Raw genomic sequence first — 21,149 nt, forward strand, 5'->3', positions numbered from 1 at the left:
AATCCGCCCCATGCCATTATGGGCATACACCTAAGCCAGTAATCGAATTGTTGTGCGCTCTAAAAGCTATAAAGTAACCTCTAAAAAGGAAAATTTGAAGCTAGGAATTCCGTGCTACTTACAAAATCCTTAATTGTTTTCACTACCACTCCCTGAAGTTGGTTCATGTCTGGTATTGTGTCTCCACCTAAGTGCCAGTATCTGTTAGACGCGAAAGCCAGGCAATGACAAAGGAAATGTTCCAACGTCTCATCGTCTTTTCCGCATGCCCTACACATGCTACCACTTGCCGCACCGATTTTACATAAGTGAGTTCGTAGTCCTATGTGTCCCGTTATGATACCAATAGCTATTTGCATTCAGTAATAGCCTCGTCTTCCCACGATCTGGATCCCCCCATAGGATTTTCGCCGTCCTACCGACCGTTTGGCTGTTCCACAATGTTGCACGCGCATTCGTCGCCCTCTCCCTTAACTCGGACTGCGTCGACCCGAAAGGATTCGGGTTAATCAAGTTTATTGACAGCAGTCCTCTGGCCTTCACCGCCAAATCGTCTGCCCTTTCATTTCCCCTTACTCCGTTGTGGCCCGGCAACCAAACGATGCGGATTTTGCCATCCTCAGAGAAGGCGTTAATCTCCTTCTTGCACTGCAAGACTGTTCGTGACCTTCTGTTTAAGTGTAAGAAGGATGGCAATCCGGTCACTTAAAAATGCTATATTTTTTATACTCACCACCATAAAATGACAGTATGCACACTCGACGAAATGCCCAATCTAGCTGTATAAAATTAATGTATTAAAAACTATTTGAGCTATATGGCTGAAATTTGGCGAGAATAGCACAAAGTATTCTTTGTTGATGGTAAAAATTGGTCAGGTCGGGTTATTTGTTTTTAAGTTGTGCTCAAGCCATGTATGTTTAAAATGTAACTATTTTATATACTTTGGTTAAGTTGTTCAGGGCTGTCAAAAGCGCATTTATGGCCCGATTTTCAATTCGCAGATGCTGACCTCTTATTTTTGAACCGATTTAAAAAATTTTAAATGATTTGGAAAGCTAACAAAATTTAATATTTTTTGGTCAGATTTTCAGTCAAAAGTTATGCGAGTTACAAATCAAATAAAAAAGGGAAAATTCATTGTTTCGTCCCTATACAGAAAACTTGGCTCAGCACTATCAATTTTGCCTACTGTACTGTAAAGAAGACTTAATGCAGTGCGTTTTTTTTTAAATTTTGTTAACTTTAATAGCAGATCTGTAAAGTACAATATTGACATTTTTATACAAAATAAAATGGGAAACCCCTTCCAGTTCTCAAAACGCTGAGACCCCCAACTTTACAACATATTTTCATTGCCCCAAGTCAAGGCGGATTTTATAAGGCGGTCTCATGTGAACAGCTGTTAACAGCCGGCCAGGCTTGACGGTATTAAGATGTCAGATTTTTGTTTGCCACTTGGGAGGCCACCGTAGCGCAGAGGTTAGTATGTCCGCCTATGGATCTGAACGCCTGGGTTCGAAACCTAGCGAGACCATCAGAAAAAGCGGTGGTTTTCCCCTCCTAATGCTGGAAACATTTGTGAGGTACTATGCCATGTAAAACTCCTCTCCAAAATGGTGTCGCACTGTGGCACGTCGTAAAAGGAGGCCCCTTATCGTTTAGCTTAAACTTGAGTCGCACTGCACTGACAGATATGTGAGAAGTTTTCCCCTGTTCCTTAGGGCAATATTCATGGGCAAAATTTGCATTTTTGTTTGCTTTCTCTTTGTTGTTATCTTCTTTCTCGCATGTACGCACACGTATACACACACGCACACAAATTTCTTTGTGTGTGTTGGCAAAATGTCGATCAGCGATTGACGGATTGCACCATATGATTTGTGGTTGTTCTACAAATAAGAGCACCTTTAATTGTTTCGCCATGGCCCCAAGTAATAACTAATTGCATGCAAAAAATTGTTTGCGCCATCCAAGTATTGAGGTCCCTACGGACGTTTTACTAAATAATGCCAATTTTGCAAACATCTTTTCCCAGTGTGGGGATTTTGGGTGTTTTCATCAAAATTTGTACTTTTTTAAAAGATATTCATCCACAAATTTGTGAAAAATTAGAGCAGTATCTTCAGAAGTTTTGCTTTTATGATATTTTCAATTTGAATTTTATTTTTCACAAAAGTGTATGTAAAAAAATTTTGAAAATTGGATCATAAATGCGCTTTTGACAGCCCAAACAAAATTTTGTAGGACCGAGGTGACCAATTTTGAAGGCCAACCAATGGCCACTGGGACTTGGGCCCTGCATTTTGCATATAATTCCATGAAGATATCTCTATTCGTTCCAAAATGCCAGACTTATTTCCACATATTTTTCCATCCCACTGTGCAACGTTTCGTCAGTTATTTTTGACTTCTTCAGGGGATTTTTATTTTATAATATTAATTTTAACCGTTTAACGATTTAAACTAATATCGCAGATTATAAAATGGTCATTGCCATTTGCAAAAAATCTATGTAAACTGTTAAAATTAATGTTATGGAATAAAAATCCACTGAGGAAGTCAAAAATATATGACGAAACGCTGGGAAAAAACTTTCTTTTATTTGCAAAACAACAAAGGTCTTCAAGCTGAACAACCTAACCAAATTTTAAAACACTTAAAAGGGCCAAAGAAACAATAACATGACTGTTTAACATTGAACGCAGCAAAAACTCTCCTTACCAAATAACCAGAAAGGTAAGCCCATTCGTACTCGCCAATAAATATAACATTGGTATGAGATCATTTTGCTCGCAGTTTCTTAATGGCATTTTTATCTATACCAAGGTTATAAAAATAATTTTTTTTTCTATTATTACAAATAAGTGTTTATTCTTGGACTTTATCTATTGTTGTATGTAATGACATTTGTACTACCGGTAACACAGTGGTATTTCTGTTGATAATTCGTTATATTCTGGCAGCTAGTAAATCTAAGGGTAATGAGTTATCCATTATTTTACATGTCAAAAATAACGGCATATACTTGCCAAGTTTTTACTGGGAAATAACTCGTTGGAAGTTAAATTTAGTATTCATTATCTTTCAAATCTTAATTGTATTTTTTTTTTTTAGGTAAAAAGTTTTTTTTTCAAGCATTAACGACATTTCTCTGTTTAAAATGAATAAATTGAATATTCGATAAATGACAATAAAAAATTTTTAAAGGCTATAGTTTGATTTTCGTGAATACTGTAGTTGTGTCGATAGGTGGGAGACTACTCCGCCACAACCTTATTTGTAGACTGTAAATTAATTCTCCCCCATTCCGTGACTTTTTATGTTTTTTTTAACAAATTTGAATATCATTTTATGATTGTGGTTGTAGTGTGTTCTACCATCCTTTTTATATCTACGTCGCCGTAGACTTCTGTTACTAACACTCCGCTCGGATACAACGTTTCCTTATCAATTGGCAACGCCACATAGCTTGATTATATGCTAGCAACTCGAGTCTTCGTACCGGATTGGAATAAGAGAGTTTAGTGTTATATCAATCAATATAAGGACAAAGTGATTAGTGTGAGGGAAAAGAGATTTTCTGACACCCACTTCAATAGATAGGATAATTTTTGAAACTGATAGCGGGCAGCACATGATGAGAACTCTTTCTTGGCTCCATAATTTTTGGAAATCTCTGGTGCAATTAAATCTATGTCTTCTTCTTCGAAAATTTTTCAATCTCGGTTGAATTTTTCTTCCCATTTTACTTAAAAAATTCTTAGTTTTTACCTATTTCATAGCGTTGATTATCACCTTATTTGGTTTCATCAGTTTTTTTTGGAAACATACGTTTGCGTAGCCAAAAGTCGTTTTGGAAGGTATATTTTCGTTGCGCCCTATAATAAACAGAAACCCCTTTGAAATTGACATTGTACCTAAAATTGCACACTTACATACTTTAATTGGCTCTGGCAGAACATTTGTTCCACTAGCCGAACGTAGAATAGCGTTCCAAGCGCTTCGATCTTCTGCAGTCATTCTAAAATCTCTGACACCAAGTTATGAGGTGTCTCCCACCACTTGATCTGTCCATCAGGCTTTTGGTATTCCTAGTTTGCGTGTACCACCGTGTATGCCATTAAAAGACTTCTTTGCTGGAGCTTCTTCATCCATTCTGACAACATGACCTAGCCAACGCAGCCGTTGTATTTTGATGCGTGTAACTATGGAGGCCACCGTAGTACAGAGGTAAGCATGTCCGCCTATGACGCTGAACACCTGGGCTCGAATCCTGGCGAGACCATCAGAAAAAATTTTCAGCGTTGCTTTTCTCCTCCTAATGCTGGCAACATTTGTGATTTACTATGCCATATAAAACTTTTCTCCAAAGAGGTGTTGCATTGCGGCACGCCGTTCGGAATCGGTTATAAAAAGGAGGTCCCTTATCATTGAGTTTAAACTTGAATCGGACTGCACTCATTGATATGTGAGAAGTTTGCCCCTGTTCCTTAGTGGAATGTTCATGGGCAAAATTTGCAATTTGCAACTATGCTATCGTCGTCATACAGCGCGTGGTTCATACGTCGCCTATATTCTCCATTAACGCAAACTGGTCCATATATTTTGCGAAGAAACTTTCTCTCAAATACTCCAAGCACTGCCTTATCTGCTTTCACAAGTACCCATGCCATGAACCATATAACAACACGGGTAGTATCAGTGTCTTGTATAGTGTAATCTTCGTCTGTCGAGAGGTGGCCTAGTTTTTAAACTGCCTACTTAGTCCAAAGTAGCATCTGTTTGTCAGTATTATGCTTCGCTTTATCTCAAAACTTATGTCATTCGTTTCGGTTACTGCAGTGCCGAGGTAGATAAAGTTATTATCTCAAAGTTGTGGTTCCCAACTTTCTCCATTTTCTTTATTTACTCGGTTGTACAAGGCGTTTTGGGAGTTGAAACCATCAATTTCGTCTGCGTTCTTCTAGTCATATTGCGCAGATAAGCTGAGGCATACACCTTATCAGCGTGTCGCCTCCGGTCTTAAATAGTTCAGTGGGTAACCCGTCGGCTTCTGCTGCCATGTTGTTCTTTAGTCGGGTCGGGACATCATTCTGGCTAGGAGGTAAACTTTTTATACCATCATCGTTAATTGGTTCTGCGGTATCCTCTTCGCCGCCAACGTCGGACACTAGCAGTTGAGCAAAATGTTCTTTCTATATCCTCAGCATGTGTCAGTTACCAGATTTTCTTCTTTGGTAGACTTTCTTCTTTCTGCAGGAGGATGTGCCTGCACCAAAACCGCCGGTTTGATGTCAGATTTGACCATATTTGTATGCAGCTATTACTAGCCTTGTTTTCCGATTGAAGGCATTGAACGCACAAATGCCTCATTTTCTATCAAGAAGATATCCATCCCTTAACAATCGTACGCCCTTTTTCTTGAAATTTGAAGCAATGAGATCCTTTGTTGTTGTTGTAGCAGTTTATTGTGTTCTATCTTTCGTCTGCTTGATTCTGTTGAGTGTCGAGACCCAGGAACTCTGCGACTAAGATGGGGTGCGTCCACAGGGATCTGGGTCTGAGTCGAGTGGGTCTGGCCGGGCAGTTAAACAGGTGACGTGTATCGTGCGGTCCCTGGTTACAATCGGGACATACATCTTGCACGTCGACATCAATCCTAGCTCTGTGGGAATTGGGGCGGCTGCATCTGCCGGAACGTAATTGAGCCAGAACCACTCTGGTTTGCCGGGGGAGGTCGATTTCTTCGGATTACCGCATCTGCTACCGTGTCAGCATGAATGTTGTTTAGACCCGCTTGATATGAGGTTCTCTCTTGAAGCTTGATCTAGAGGTTCTCTCTTGTAGCGCTGAACCTCACGCTCTAGATCGTGTAGAGATCTACACCTTAAGGCTTCAGGGAGGTGGGTATCTATCCACAAAATGATGATTTGGATGGTTTCTGCTATAACAGCCCAAAAGGTATTGCTTAGACAGCATGTATCAGTTATGTCTTCGCACTGGTATGATCTTTGTCTCCTGATGGAGGTGGTCCACATGAGAACTGAGGAGACAGCCCGACCCTTTTAACCCCATGGCCACTCGCTATCCTTGGCTTAATTCTGGACACTTAACGAATACGCAGAAACGTCACTAAGTGAATTAATTTCGAGTCATCCCCGACGATTTTTTCGGTAATTGACTTGGTATTAATATGCAGGAATAACCCACCAAAAGAATAAAAACCTACCAAAAATGGGAACACTGATAATGACCTATTAAGTAATTCTATACTGGTTCCAAGAAAACTAGGGCTCAAAATCCACTTCGTGTCCAGTCCTTGCTAAACACATCGTAGCGTGCAAACTGCAGGTGTGTATCAGCTTAGTTTTTCTGGGTTACAGTTACCATTATGATTTTCCGTCTAACATTTTGTTAACTTTGCCTCTTAGACTTTTGCAAGAAAAATAATCCTGGCACAGTCACTGCAAAATTCGTGGTCAAGTGCATATTATCGTACGGGAGAAGTCGAAGGGGTTACATAGTCCGGCGAAGACGTCGCTATTAGACACAGTTAAATAAAAACTATTGAAACCATGAGTGTGTTTTTATTTTTTAGATTGTTAGAAATGTTGTTGTTGTAGCCACATTTGCAAGTGGAGGTGGCGATCCTCATCAAGCTCTTATAAGCGAACAAGCGCGTTGCGGTCTATACGACCGATCGCCGCGGGAACATCATTGGTTATTAAAAGGCGCCAATAACTCGCCTTGTCGTATCGAGCATCATAGGCACTCAGTATTTAAGCAAGAGCCGGTGCCATTCGGCCTCTTACTGAGACTCTTCATTCGATATCGCTGATTGTCCGAGAATGCTCCGTATGGAGCATTCCACTATCCGCAACCTATGAACTCGCCCGGTAGCTCCCAGCTAAGCTTCACGTGATAACGAAAAACACCACATAGATTGGAGTTCAAAGTTCCAGGCCGTGTGATGCAACTTTGAGCTCAAATCTGTGTGGTGTTCTTCGTTATCACATACACAGGTTGCGGATAGTGGAATGCTCCATACGGAGCAAATGATCAAAGGAGGTAATTGGTATTCACGTTGATCCATTCACAGCAGAGGTTGTTTTAACCAAATGAAATGTTAAACCAATTTTCAACTAATTGTACTAACTTCAGAAGATTTGCATTTAAAAAAAAACATTTTCAGTTCTGCTTTGAGTTTTATTGACTTTTTACAGCAATACATTGCTTTTTTCAACTATTTCATAAAATTTAAGGCATTTTATTTTGTTATTGCACTTTGATACATAAAAGTATTTAAAATTTAATAAAAATTCCATAAAAACAAATAGGAAATGTGTTTGGGACATAAATCTTATAAACTATAATAGAAATTGATATGATCCAAATATATGGCTATTCCAATCCACATAAGAGTATTCCAAACGGCTTCTAGCAGTAGCAGGAAATGAGTATTCATAGCACCAATGCGCCAATGCCAGGGAAGCATCTTATGCATTACCGTATGTCCAACATACATTATGATGGCATTCATGCCACACGCTTCAAATGGATATCCCGTCCACCAATGACGCACATCAATGATGTAGTACAGAATACTTAAAACTGTAAAGGCTAACGCAGTGGTGGCACAAACAAATGATAAGGACCTGGGTGGGGAAGCAAACATACAATTTACAATTGAAATATATCTGGCCGTAATTTGTTCCATTTCTTCATACCAGAGATTCTTATTGATAGGAATTACACCAGACTCCTTGGTGAACTCGCTTAAAATCGATGTTATAATTGTGAGAAACATGGACCATAATAGCCAACGAGTGATTCGAGCTCGCCAATCAGTGTGCATTAATATAACCACGCCCGTTAAAGCACCGAAGAGAACCTGCACGATGGTCAGCAAACAACCTTTAATTAAGGGAGATCATGGCATTAAATGTATTTGTACCGTTCATAGCATCGTAAGTTTTTTTTATATCTAAGAGAAATATCATTTATGGCAACAAATGTATAGCCATTTTTATGAACCCTTAGACAACGTTTTTTGGACTATTATAAAATGAAGGAACGACCACGATTTGTTGTAGAATTAATTCACAAAGTTCAATATAGCGACATAGTTTTTGAATGGTACTGAATGCGCATGCTAAGGCTAAGTGAGTGCAAATTTAAAAATATATGTAGAAATACTAGCAGCAGTATTTCTATTTCAAATTTGGCTTTTTACAAAAGAGTCTGAACGTAGAAAGTTACAATACTCGAAAATTTAGCAAGCATTAGGTTAAAGTTATTGGTAAAAATTTAAATTTTTTGTCTATTTTATCTTTTTTTGTGAAAATGGAAAAGGCTTTCTTAACCAATCTGAGTTGTTGATGATGATGTGTTGGGCATTCAGCATTTTAATACTTACCAAAAATTCCTTCGGGATCAAATGGCTTTGAATCATAGATATACTTTGCTGTGGGATGTTGATATATATGTGAGCTGCCCAAAATCTGCAGATCAATATAACCGGTAGCTCCACCAATGCATCCTGCATAAGATGCATTAGCGTGCTTGCCTCCAGGACCTAAATAGCCTCTGAAATAAATTATGATTTGTAAAAGTGTTCCCATACAAGCTTTACTCTCTCTCACCTCGGGCAATCGGGGACATGCAATCCAAACACAATAGACAAGTGTATAACGATAAGGGCAAAAGCCACCATCAGCTCACCTTTAAAAGAAATTAAATCGTACAAGGCCCGCCTCCACGTCACCTAAAATTATAAGTTTAACAACAATTTTCCAATTCCCCACCCAAGCAAAGTAAGACCTGTGGTTCTAGGTGATCCTTTTTAGCGAAAACTGTATGAATAATACCACACATCAGATATGCAATGCCAAATCGCTGTAGAACGCCCATTATTCTCAAATTCTCAAAGTTAGGTCCATTAATTGAATTCAAGCAAAGTCCAATGCAGAAAAGTTTTATAGACCTCTAGAGAACAATCTTAATTTTTGCACGTTGCAAGGTGTAAGGTGTAAGACAACGTACCCAAAGTATGCGGAAAGCTATCTGTGCCTTCGTTATGCCCCTAGATAGCTGTGACTTTATTGATATGGGTATACAAACTCCCATAATCCATAGGAATGATGGGAAAACAACATCAGCTAAATGTAAACCGTTCCACGGAGCATGCTCAATCCACCAATAGTCTCCACCGCCACTGTTCACGAAAATCATCAGGACAATAGCCATTCTAAAGAAAGAAAAAAAAATAAACAAAAATAATACAAATTACAAAAAGAGAAATTTCGACATACAAATACAGCGGTCAAAAAAAGTATTCATCATTCAATGTTTTTTTTTTTAATAAGTCTACAAAAGACAATTGGAATAAAAACATATTAAACTAATGATGCAGTAGTGCTTGTGTGATATATATGTACACAATTTCATTGTTTTTAAAGAAAAAAATAGTATTTATTGGAACAAAAAGGGCCATTTTACAGCTGAACACAAAAAATTAAACAAAAAAAGTATTCATCATTGCAAAAAAACAAAAAAATAAATAACATAATTTAAAAAAATTAATACTTTGTTATTCGACCACCGCGTCTTATAACTTCTTTTAAACGGTTTGACATCGATTGGGCTAATTTAGCGGTTATATTTTGGTCTATATTAGTCCATTCCTCCATTATCACCTGTTGCATTTGACTCTTGCTCGAAAAATTGCGCGTTCTCAATTTGCGTTCGAGATGTTCCCAAAGATGTTCAATTGGGTTCAAGTCGGGACTTTGAGGAGGAGTTTTAATGACTTTGGGGCAGTTATACAGCATCCACATCTTGGTATTTAAAGCAGAATGTTTGGGGTCATTATCTTGATAATATTGAAAGTTATTACCAAGCCCAAGTTTTACAGCACTATCTTTTAAATTCCTCTTTAAAATGTCAATGTAATACTTATGATCCATTACTCCATTATTAATTTCAAGATTTCCCGCTCCTGAAGCCGCCATACACCCCCAAACCATTAAACCACCTCCACCATGTTTTACAGTAGCAACTGTGTTTCGTTCTTCAAGCTCTGTATTTGGTTTTCTGTACACTATGACCTTTCCATCGCACCTAAAAAGATTAAACTTGCTCTCGTCTGCAAAAATGACTGTTTTCCAAAATGATTCGGGCTGTTTTACATACATTTTTGCGAAGTTTAGCCTTTTCACTCGGTTTATTTTATTTATAAAGGGCTTCTTACGTGCAGTTCTTCCTCTGTAACTATGCCTTTTGAGTGTATTTCGAATTGTTTGTGTAGTAACTTCCTTCCCTAAATATTCCATAGTGTTTTTACGAAGAATGGTCGCATTTGTCTTCGGAGTTTTCTGAACTTGCCGCACTAGCCAACGCACATCTCCAACTGAAAGTGCTTTTGGTCGACCAGATCTTGGTTTATTGTCAACAGTTTTCGTTTCTGTCCACTTTCTGATGATGGATTGTATAGTAGATCGTGGTCTATTTAATATTTCACTGATAGTTTTTTGAGTTAAACCATTCCTGTGGAGTTTTATTATCAAAACTTTTACCTCATCAGAAACCTCGTTTTGCTTACGACCCATTTTGACAAAAACTATATTTTCAATGAAATTAAATATTTGCTGTCAAGGGCAAAGCCTCCTTTACTAAATAAAACAGAAAAGGGGGATTCCCAAATAATATTTGAATTTGACTTTGATGATAGCACATCAATGATGAATACTTTTTTTGTTCTGTTTTTGGTGTTATTATATAAAATTGCATTTTTTGCGCTAATTAAATTTATTTTTTGAATTTATTTTAAAACATATTACGAAAAATAAACTATTGCATAAAACTGCATTATTTGTTTACTTTAAATTTTCTTCAATTACCCAAAATAAGTGAATTTATTATCAATTTTGCTAATGATGAATACTGTTTTTGACCGCTGTATGTATATATGATATAATATGTTGACTTCGCTATACACAAATCAGCTTTTAAACAATTAAAAGCGTGCTGAGTTCGGTTGGGCCGAATCTTGGGAACCCATCACCATGGATTCTGCTAAAAATGTATACAAAATAAATTTTGTTTAAGGGCATAATTTTGTTCTATATACCAAAGCTCTGTCTAAGCAGCAAAACTTAAAGCTTCTAGGAATCAAACAAGGATGATCGGAGACCAGTTTACATGGGAGCAATATCAGGTTATAGACTGATTTGGACCGTATTTGGAACAGTTGTTGGAAGCCGTAACAGAACACCACATACAAAATTTCAGCCAAATCGGACAAATATTGGGGCTTGTAACGACTCAAGAAGTCAAATTGGGAGACCAGTATATATGGGAGCTATATAAGGTTATGTACCGATTTAAACCGCCACAGTTGCTGGAAGTCATAACAGAACGCTACATGAAAATTTCAGCCAAATCGGACAAAAGTTGCGGTTTTCAGAGGCTCAAGAAGTCAAATCGGGAGTTCGGTTTATATAGAAGCTATATCTAAATCTTAACCGATATGGCACATTTGCAATCCCCATCTAACCTTACCCATAAAAGTACACTATGTGTAAAATTTCAGCCAAATCGGAAAAAAATTGCGGCTTCCAGAGGCTCAAGAAGTCAAATCGGGAGATCGGTTTGTATGGGAGCTATATGTAAATCTGAACCGATATGGCCCATTTGACATCCCCAACGCCCTACATCAATATTTAGTATCTGTCCAAATATCAAGCGGCTAGATCTACGCGTTCGACTGTTGTAATGATTTCGACAGACGGACATGGCTAGATCGACTCACAACCTCGAGACGATCATATACTTTATGGAGTCTTAGACGAATATATCGAGGTGTTACAAAAGGAATGACTAGAATAGTATACGCCCATCCTATGATTTTAATGTCAAGAGTATCAAGCATTTAATGGAACTGTTCTCTACTGTTCAAAAACTTTTTTTGGAGTCTTATATGGATGTTGTTTAAGCCACATGTTTGCATGTGCAGGAAGCGATCCTCGTCATATTCCATAGGTGAGCAAGCTTGTACCGGTCCATAGGACCGATCGCCGCTGTAACGTTATGGCCATTGGTTATTTAAAGACGCCAATAACTTGCCTTTTTATATCGAGTATCATAGGCTCTCAGTGTTTAAGCAAGAGATGTTGCCTCCCGGCGTCTCAATATCCACTCGATACCGTTGATTGACTGCAGTTACAGCTATTCCGTGTACGAAACATTCTACCAACCGCAATCTTTGGACGCACGTGCTAGCTGTTATCTGAGCATCTCGTGATGATGGTAAACACTACACAAATCGGAGCTTAGGGTTTCAATCCATGGGGTGCTAATAGTCATCCCGTGGGGAATTTCTTCAGGTACTTCGTCTCTACTATTATTATCAAATTAGTACTCTTCTTTTAAATATCATTCATTTGAGTCCAATATTGTTCCTATCGGTCTACATGTCTGTTTGGGCGTATTTTCGGGTCGGTGCGAGCCATTATGGGCGTACTGTTTGGCCATAATGGTTCTAGGAAACTTAAATGTACATCACGTTTCATGTCATTCTCCCATAGGCAACGACCAGCGGGGCCTAACTTTGGAAGTTCAGATTAAAGGCTCCACGCTTTGCAGCAAAATGTGCAGTAGCTCGCCAGACATTTCCATTTGATCACCTGATCTCCTGAGTGATGTATCCTGCAAGCCGTAATTTTGGGATTAGATCGCCTCCCCAAAACACTCACCATCAACCGACCAGACGATTTCATAACCTCTGAGCGCCGGACGTTTATAAATCAGAAGAAGACCAATTGTGTCAGCTTCAGAGATAACACCAATCACCGATTCAATGAGCTGACAACCCCCTTAAATATGCTAGCTGCTGAGAGGAAATTCCAAGACATCGTTAACACAGCAGCAGCTCGCTTTATACCAGGCGGTCGAATACCTCAACTGCGGCCCAATTTCCCGGTGCAGGCAGTGATACTCACAGGTGACCAGGATGGAATTCGTTGCACGAACCCCACTAACCCCAGAATCAGTGATCAAACGGGGTAGTCAACGATTATAAACTGAATTTGTGGCTGAAACACTTGAAACAATCTAACTTAGGTCCTGGTTAAGGCAAACTGTGGTCTACTGTTAAGTCACTCCCTGAAGAAGGGATGACAGGATCTCAGTCACTTTTGGCATCGCGAGAGTGACAAGGCAAGGAGGTGAGCCATTGGTCGTATCCGTGTTCTGCGTGTTGATGGACAGCCATCTCTACACTAAATCTGAAGGATCTAGATCTACCTGGAGTCCGGTACCTTACGACTCGCCTCAACCTGTCTTTGAAAACTTTTATAATATCCGATGCCTGGAAGAAGGACAGAGTGATCCAGCTACTGAAGACTGGAAAGGACCCCAGTAAGGGGCAGTCGTACAGACCGATCTCTCTTCTCTCACCAATCGCCAAGATGCTTGAGAGACTTCTCTTTCCGAGCATGGTTAGAGACTTTTAATTCGACGAGCATTAGAATAGATTTCGAAGATTGTATAGCACAACAACTGCTTGGAATGCTATCAAATTTCAAATTTTGCCCATGAACATTCCATTAAGGAACAGGGGCAAACTTCTCAAATATAAATGAGTGCAGTCCGATTCAAGTTTAAGCTCAATGATGGCATGACGCAGTGCGACACCTCTTTGGAGGGAAGTTTTACATGGCATAATACCTCACAAATGTTGCCAGTATTAGGAGGGGAAAACCACCGCAGAAAATTTCTTCTGGTGGTCTCGCCAGGATTCGAACCCAGGCGTTCAGCGTCATAGGCGGACATGTTAACCTCTGCGCTACGGTGGCCTCCGCTTGTAATGCCATCACCGCACACATTTCCCCATGCTTCAATCAGCCCAGACAGGTCCTCGTGACACTGGAACTATCGAAGGCATTCCACACGGTCAGACATGCCAAACTATTTGAGGACATCGCCAACGTCGAAACACCGTAGCGTGAAACAGGGAGTGCCTCAAGGCAGGGTGAGGCAGGGCATCAGGCCCCGCACCCATTGATGACAATTGTGATAGGTTAAAGGTCTGCCTCAATGAACTTGCCGCTTCAAATCTTCAGTCACATTGTTCACTACAAAAACGCGTGGGGTGAATAATGAGCTGAATGCGAAAGTCGATGAAGAAAGGATTGCAACCATCAAGTGTCCCAAAATACTTTGTGTCACATTTGACATCTCTTATATATTCTCCCTACATGCCATAGCAGTTTGGGATAAGGTCAAAAGTAGAAACAAAGTTCTCATGTCACTTGGCGGCAGCATTTGTTGACCACGTACAAAGCAATTGGCCGGTCTACGGTAAGTTAAGCAGCACCAATGTGGTTTCGTCAGTTATGTAACATGCAGTGGAATAATATTTAGATGTTAGAATGCCCCTCTTCGAACTGCGACTGGCTGTCTCCTCATTTCTCATGTAGACCACCTCCGTCAGGAGACAATGATCCTACCCGTGCGAAGACATAACTACATGCTGCACGAGAGATTCGGTGAAACAAGAGAGAACCTCAAGCGGCTTTAGATAGCATTCATGTAAACACGATAACACATGCGGTGAACAGCTACAGAGTGAACGTAGTCCTTGGAGAACGACCGCCTGCCATTGCACCTGAAGAAGTGGACCTCCCTCGGCAAATCAGAGGAGTTCTTTCTCTATTACGTTCCGGTAGATTCCGCCATCTCAACTCCTACAGAGAAAAGTTTAATAGCAAAGTGAAGTATGTGTATTCCGATTGTGGCCTGGGACCACACGTCACCTTATTCGCAGAGTTCCTGGATCTGGATATTCTTCAGAATCAAGCAGTCGAAAGACGCTGCTACATCTACAATAACAAAACTTATCCCCAAATGATTTTTACTCTACTCTCAAAGTCCTTTTGCCTGGGTCCAATATTGTTCCGATTCATCTGCATGACCTGTTTTTTTTTTTGGAGGAAGGCGGACTTAGACTCCTAGTACCAATTTTGGATATCCAATTTGTGCACTAATAATAAAGAGCTTTTGTTAAAGTCACGAATTGTCCTAATATGTCTACATATCCTTTTAGGATTGGGGCAGCCTCTTGATACTTTGTCTAAAATTTTAATATCCAATTCATTCCACCACTTGAACCCAAATATAATTAATATCAGATTTGTACTCCACATACATAGAAATCATAATGTCTTGATGTCGGCAAACACGTCCATTTGGTGTGTATTAAATATCTATATAATAAAAACGTTTTCTTACCCCCTAAAAACATCTAAACTTCGCATTCGATTGCGTTGCTGTACAGTTCCGGCGGTAGTCCCACTTCCCGCGACATTCTCTAAAACTTCTTCCTCGTAATGATACGAACGCCAAGCACATAATGATATCTTTAGAATCGACAAAATCAGTGCCACCAATAAAAAGACAGATAGCAATGCTGTAAAAATCGGAATACATAAATGAATATTCATGTCTAATTATAGATTTTGTTAACTGGTTTACTTACAATAATAAATATTCACGCCATCCTTATCGATATCCCAGTTACAAGTACCATTGGCATTTAAAGTAAAGTTATAAACACCAAATTCCTTTAAATGCCTTTGTTCAGAAATACACAAGGCCGTTCTGTAAGACAGAGAAAGTCAGGTCATATTATTTATTTATCATAAAGAATGTAAAAAGGTAAATAAAAATAAAAAAGTTGTAGTTAACGGCAAAAAAATGTTATTTCCAAAAAGAAAGTGAAATCAAGCAAAGAGGAGTGTCCGGCACCGTAGTCCCTGCTTTCAACATTTACGTTTACATACAAACAAACAACGATTCAATTTCAACTCCACTTACTCATTGCTAAAGGCATAACGTCCGGCATCATAATCGAACAATTTAAAATTCATATTGTAAGCCACATTAAGAGTGGTTGTTAAATGTGTGATGTTGTCATCGTTGGTTTGTTGTGGATGCAAAGCCTTAACCTTTGTATAGGGACACTGTTAACGAAAAATAAAATTGAAAATGTATGTAATGACATTAAAACATTAGTTTCAATGCTCATTATTGGTCATAATTAAAACTTAATTACCACTCATACCGTATAGCACTGCTCAGACAGAGTGTACAAATAAGTAACCTTGTGGTAGAAGTTTTTTGCAATCAAATAAGCTTCGTCCACTTTCAACTGCCGCATATTAAGACCACGCCATGTTGGCTCCACATATTCCGTAAACTGGGACATTTTTTACAATCTGAAATGGAAAAAAAACAATTCAAGAACAGTTTCAAGTTTTAATCCTAACCTTAAACTTGAATTAAAAAATATCTGTAGCTATTTAAAACGAAATAGAAACACATAAAATATGCTGTTGCTGTAGCCACTTCAACTCATTTAGATAGCGATTCTTGTCAATCGCATCAATCGCCCAGAAGCACTGCAAGGACTACCAAACACAGTTTGATTCGGTTTATGGGCTGGTGGCATTAATGGACCATACTTCTCCAAAAATGATGCGAATCGTAGCGTAACAGTGAATGGTGAGCGCTACCGTGAGATGATACAATTTTTTTTACCCAAAAGGCAAGAACTTGACTTGCATGACGTGGTTTCAACAAGACGGTGCCACATGGCACACAGCATGAGTTACAATGGAGTTATTGAGAGACGAGTTCGGTAAACATTTTATTTCACATTCGAGATCGTTCAATTGACCGCCTAGATCGTGCGATACTATTTTTGTGGGGCTATGTTAAAGCTTATGTCTATACAGACAATCCCGCTTCAAATGACGCATTGGAAGACAACATTGAAGCATTTATTGGTGAAATCCCGCCGAAATGTTGGAAACAGTATGCCAAAATTAGACTAAGCTGATGGACCATATGAGGCATAGTCGCGGTCATTCAACATTTGCATGAAATAATCACCAAACATAAATTTATATGAACCGTACTATCGATTCAAATAAAGATTTCATGCATTTAACTTTCCTATAGCTTTTAAAAATCGCGCTTTAGTACCAGTCTTAAAATGGCACAAATATAAAAGTCCATCCGATTACAGAACGGCATTTTTTAGCTATTCGTGGTTTACAGGTGCCTTATGTGGCGGTGTCGAGTCTTGTTCTTACATCCATGATCTACGACCGCAATATTTGCGTGCCCATGGCTCCAAAGCAGTTTCCAAAATATTTTCCCTATAATAAGTCTCATTTACTCGATGAAAACGATCGAAGAGCGGCCATCACCGATGGGATTAAAAATTACTTCGTTTGCCCTTCTTACGCCCAAATTCTAGAGCGTTCGCCTGGCTGGGTTAGGTTTAAATGGCAGTCTGTCATCAGACTCACTTAGACGTTTTCGACCATTGTGATACTACAGTAACAGGAGGTTGCCTTCCAGTTCCTACCGTTGAACCATACAAAAAAAGTCCAACAACTTGTGAAAGTTCACATTCGCTAACTCCTTCTGCTGCCAGTACGGGACAGAGGCACAGCAAATGTTCTATAGTCTACTTTTGCTAGACCTCGTCGCAGCTTCTGCAGAAATCGTTAGTTGCAACATTCAGTCTGTCAGCATGTTTGCTCTCTGTTTATTAAGCACGAACATTTTTGGGAGTTTACGATTTGCTCAATTGGGATATTTTTCTCGTCATTTGACTTCTGATTTAACACTTCGGAGAGATTCGAGCTATATGTCCAAGAGCATGGATATCACTAGAATGAAAGAAAAGGAGGCCAACGTGGCGCAGGGGTTAGCATGTCCGCCTATGATACTGAACTCTTGGATGAGAACATCCTTTCTACCGGCCTATAAGCTCATTTGTGCAATAAGTACTTAGTACTCATAGCGAAAACTCTATGGATGCTTAGCTTTGCACCACAATCTAATAATTGCAGCTTGTTTGTTTATTTGTTTTTCAGTTTCACATACAAGTTTTTAAATCTTATAATTATAGTATGCTGAACAACATTTCTTGATGTGTCAATGTTTTCAACTTAGCGACCATCAAATTGATTTTAGTTGGATACTAGCCAACTAAATTAAATTTGAAGCTGACTTCAAAGAGATAGGTTAATTTCACACCACAAATGTTGTGGGTTTTAAAACCCAGTTGTGTGATTGTTGTTTTTACATTTTTTAGTACTTTGTATCTGCAATGTTTTACAACTAATTCTTATATTTCATCCTGTCGACTAGAGGTGTGGACGTGAATGATCACAACACTAATCACGACTATCGTCGTGAGTGCCTCGTGGGACGTGATTGTCTAGTGAGCAGTGCGTGAGTAACATTTTTGTCTCGTGGGCGTGCGTGAATTCAATCGACATTAAAGTCGTGCGTGAGTAACATTTTTTTTCTCCCTACTGTGGACAGCATAAAGCATAGGGGATAAAAACCGCTGAAAATTGTTCCTTATGGTCCTGCCAGGATTCGAACCCAACATAGGCGGACATTATAAGCTCTGCTCTACTGTCGCTTCCCAAACGTAAAAATAACGATTACTTTTAAAAACATTGTTGAATATTTGCGCTGCTGCGTCACCTATTTCATTGAATGCACTATTGATAGCAGAGATTTACGCAATGAACAAGCATAATTGAGATAAGCTATTGCCATTGCTTAAAGTCATTTCACATTGGATATATATTATTTAGAATAGCTATCAGGAATTAAAATCAATGTTTTCTGCGATAAGTCGAAATGACATTAATCTTCGACCAGTATTCAATAAATTTTCTCAATGAAACAGTTTATAAGGGGAAATACTGTAGTACACAGACAAATATTAATATTCAATGATTTAGGTGTGCGTCTAGTTATTTATGCTCATGTTCGTAGAGGCCGGCAAAGAAATAAATAATATGGTGTAAGTGTTGCGGGTATATACTAATTTTCAGCTAAATCGGACAAAAATTGGGGCTTCTAGGGTCAAATTGATCGATGGGTTTATATGGGGCCATAAGTGAAAATCACATTCTATATTTCAGCCAACGTAAGCAAAAACTAGGGTTATCTTATCCCAAAAAAATGTTTTTAATTCTAACTCGTAATGGTACAAAAACATGCTATTTATAAGACAGCAAAATTCTCTGTGTACTTATTTTAATGTATAAATCTTTTTGCAGCCTTAAGTACTTCAACCGACCTATCACTATTTTAGAAGCTATAGAACGGCTTCTAGTATACTCCCACAACCAAATTTTTTACTTCGTTATTAACAGTATAATAAGGGATTCGGATGACCCATGTTCCAGCACGGAATAACTTGGCGCTCCGACAGTTGGAAATTGTGTAACTCTTGCGTGTTGCTTTTGTGGGATTTGTTTGCAGACTTGCACTTCTCAACGCAACACTCAAAAACAAAGCACAACGCTCATCCTGTGTTGACCATAAGGGCGCTATTATCCAATAGAGTTAAAATGTATTGGTTCGCTATGACTCTTTCTTCGACCAAAAATGTACTTTTTAGTATCATTTCTCCAACTGAAACGGTTGGCGTGTGTTCTTTAACCTTAACTCCTACCATGAGAAGTTGAGATGAGAGCTACCGCGCGCCTCCAAAAATTGTAAATTGGGGGTGCTAGATAAGTATATGGGGTAACAGCAATTCCGGTGGTATCGAGTGGAGTCTCAATAAGAGGCCAGGTGGCACAAGCTCTTGCTTAAATACTCAGTGCTTATGATATTCGATATGAAGAGGTGAGTTATTGTCGTCTCTAAATAACCAACGACCATTTCGTTTCCGATAAGGTAGTAATCCCACGGCAGCCGGTTGTATGTACTGGATTGACGCCATGGATTCCTTCATCGGCAAGGGCTGCCGCCTCAGTGTACAACACTGCTACAACAACAATAACAACGTTTCTGTCGGTCCTCACCAATAGGAGATTGACGAGGATCGCTACCTTCACAACAATGCTTTGTAATGTTAAACACTTTCAGAAGTGGGCCATAAATATTTTGGGGATTAACATTTATACGTCGATAGGAATGGTTTGAGAGGTTAATAGTTTATCTTAACCTCTTTGTTTATTGTAATGGTAAGAGGAAATCAATTGTCTTTCAATGCAATGCAAAACTCTTTTGACATTATACTCATATTTTTTTTTCTCCTTGAGCCACTGTGTTATATGCGAATATACTTTCACTTACATTTGTTGTTTTTGTGGTTTTATTAGTTGTTTGTGCCAAATTATTGCAACAAACGTTGCTTTAGTTAAACATGTTTCTGTTTATTAAGACTTTTTATTTAATTGGTCGCTTGTTACTTTAAACTTTTTTTCCTATTTTTACTCAAATCACAGCACACAACACTTATTTTCAAGACTAAAACGAAAGTTAGCTGGCTGGCTATTTTGTGCAGATAGGATAGGTGTTGCTTGTTTTGATGCTTTGGTTGGTTGGCGGTATGAATTATTTCATTTGGTAGTTAAGTACTTGGTATTTATGGATTAATAGTGGTGTAGAATAAATGGGTGTGTTCGCGTACTCAAAAATGCGGTGTAGGTATCACTGTCAATACACAAAAAAGACACTGGCAGCAGGGCTGCCAGACTTGACGATTTTACATCATTTCAACGATTTTTTGTCCAAAATTTGGCGATTTTTTCTCAAATTAGAGAAAAAATTAGAATTATCGTTAATGGCTGGCTTTGTATGACAAATACAAATTATTGCCTCATTTTAATGTAATGGCTGGTACTATGTTAGTTTTAATATAATACTATTATGAAAATTGTTTCATAAGTTATGGAATGTCTGAATAAAATCAGCAAGTTTTTTTGCTTCAAAATCTTTTATCTAAAAAGCAACGTCGACAAAATTTTCGAAAAGCGAATACCACCCTTAAAGGACGGTTAAATTTTAAGGGTCAATGTTGATAATTGAAATTGAGTAAGTTTGAAATTGAGAAGTGTCAAATGAAATGCTGAAAAAATTTTAACACTCGCCGTTCAAATTTAACCACCATTTAAATATTATTAGCCCTCCAATCATACTAAAGTCTGAATTCCATGTATTTATATATGTTTTTATTCAATAATATAAAAAAATTAATCAACCATCAATATTTTTGAAGTAAGGGTATTGATAAACATTCTAGTGACCCTCCACCCTTCGAA

At 38.6% G+C, this 21,149-nt stretch overlaps 1 protein-coding gene across 2 annotated transcripts; it reads right to left on the reverse strand.

Annotated features, from left to right (window-relative positions):
* Positions 1–7,319: 7,319 nt before the first annotated feature.
* Positions 7,320–20,423, reverse strand: LOC106080878 (heparan-alpha-glucosaminide N-acetyltransferase). 2 transcript variants are annotated; one of them, XM_013242480.2, is made up of 11 exons: positions 20,182–20,423; positions 16,124–16,277; positions 15,877–16,022; positions 15,539–15,660; positions 15,292–15,469; positions 9,046–9,250; positions 8,824–8,988; positions 8,646–8,767; positions 8,420–8,589; positions 7,731–7,917; positions 7,320–7,658 (listed from the first exon to the last, which is right to left on the reverse strand). In XM_013242480.2, exons 2-11 carry the CDS (start codon positions 16,265–16,267, stop codon positions 7,364–7,366), a joined length of 1,734 nt encoding a protein of 577 aa, XP_013097934.2. In that variant the 5' UTR covers positions 16,268–16,277; positions 20,182–20,423; the 3' UTR covers positions 7,320–7,363. The 2 variants fall into 2 exon arrangements, with proteins under 2 accessions (XP_013097934.2, XP_013097935.2); XM_013242481.2 differs by lacking the exon at positions 20,182–20,423 and having other exon boundaries at positions 16,115–16,205.
* Positions 20,424–21,149: the final 726 nt, after the last annotated feature.

This window comes from Stomoxys calcitrans, chromosome 4, assembly GCF_963082655.1.
Source record: "Stomoxys calcitrans chromosome 4, idStoCalc2.1, whole genome shotgun sequence".
Lineage (NCBI taxonomy): Eukaryota > Metazoa > Arthropoda > Insecta > Diptera > Muscidae > Stomoxys > Stomoxys calcitrans.

Excerpts from the sequence above, each read along its gene's own strand:
- LOC106080878 (XM_013242480.2), bottom strand. The coding sequence starts at position 16,267 with ATGTCCCAGTTTACGGAATATGTGGAGCCAACATGGCGTGGTCTTAAT. Across the intron at positions 9,251-15,291 it reads AGTTTAGATGTTTTTAGGGG|AATGGCTATTGTCCTGATGA; the intron begins GTAAGAAAACGT and ends TTCTTTCTTTAG. Across the intron at positions 8,768-8,823 it reads AGGATCACCTAGAACCACAG|GTGACGTGGAGGCGGGCCTT; the intron begins GTCTTACTTTGC and ends TTATAATTTTAG.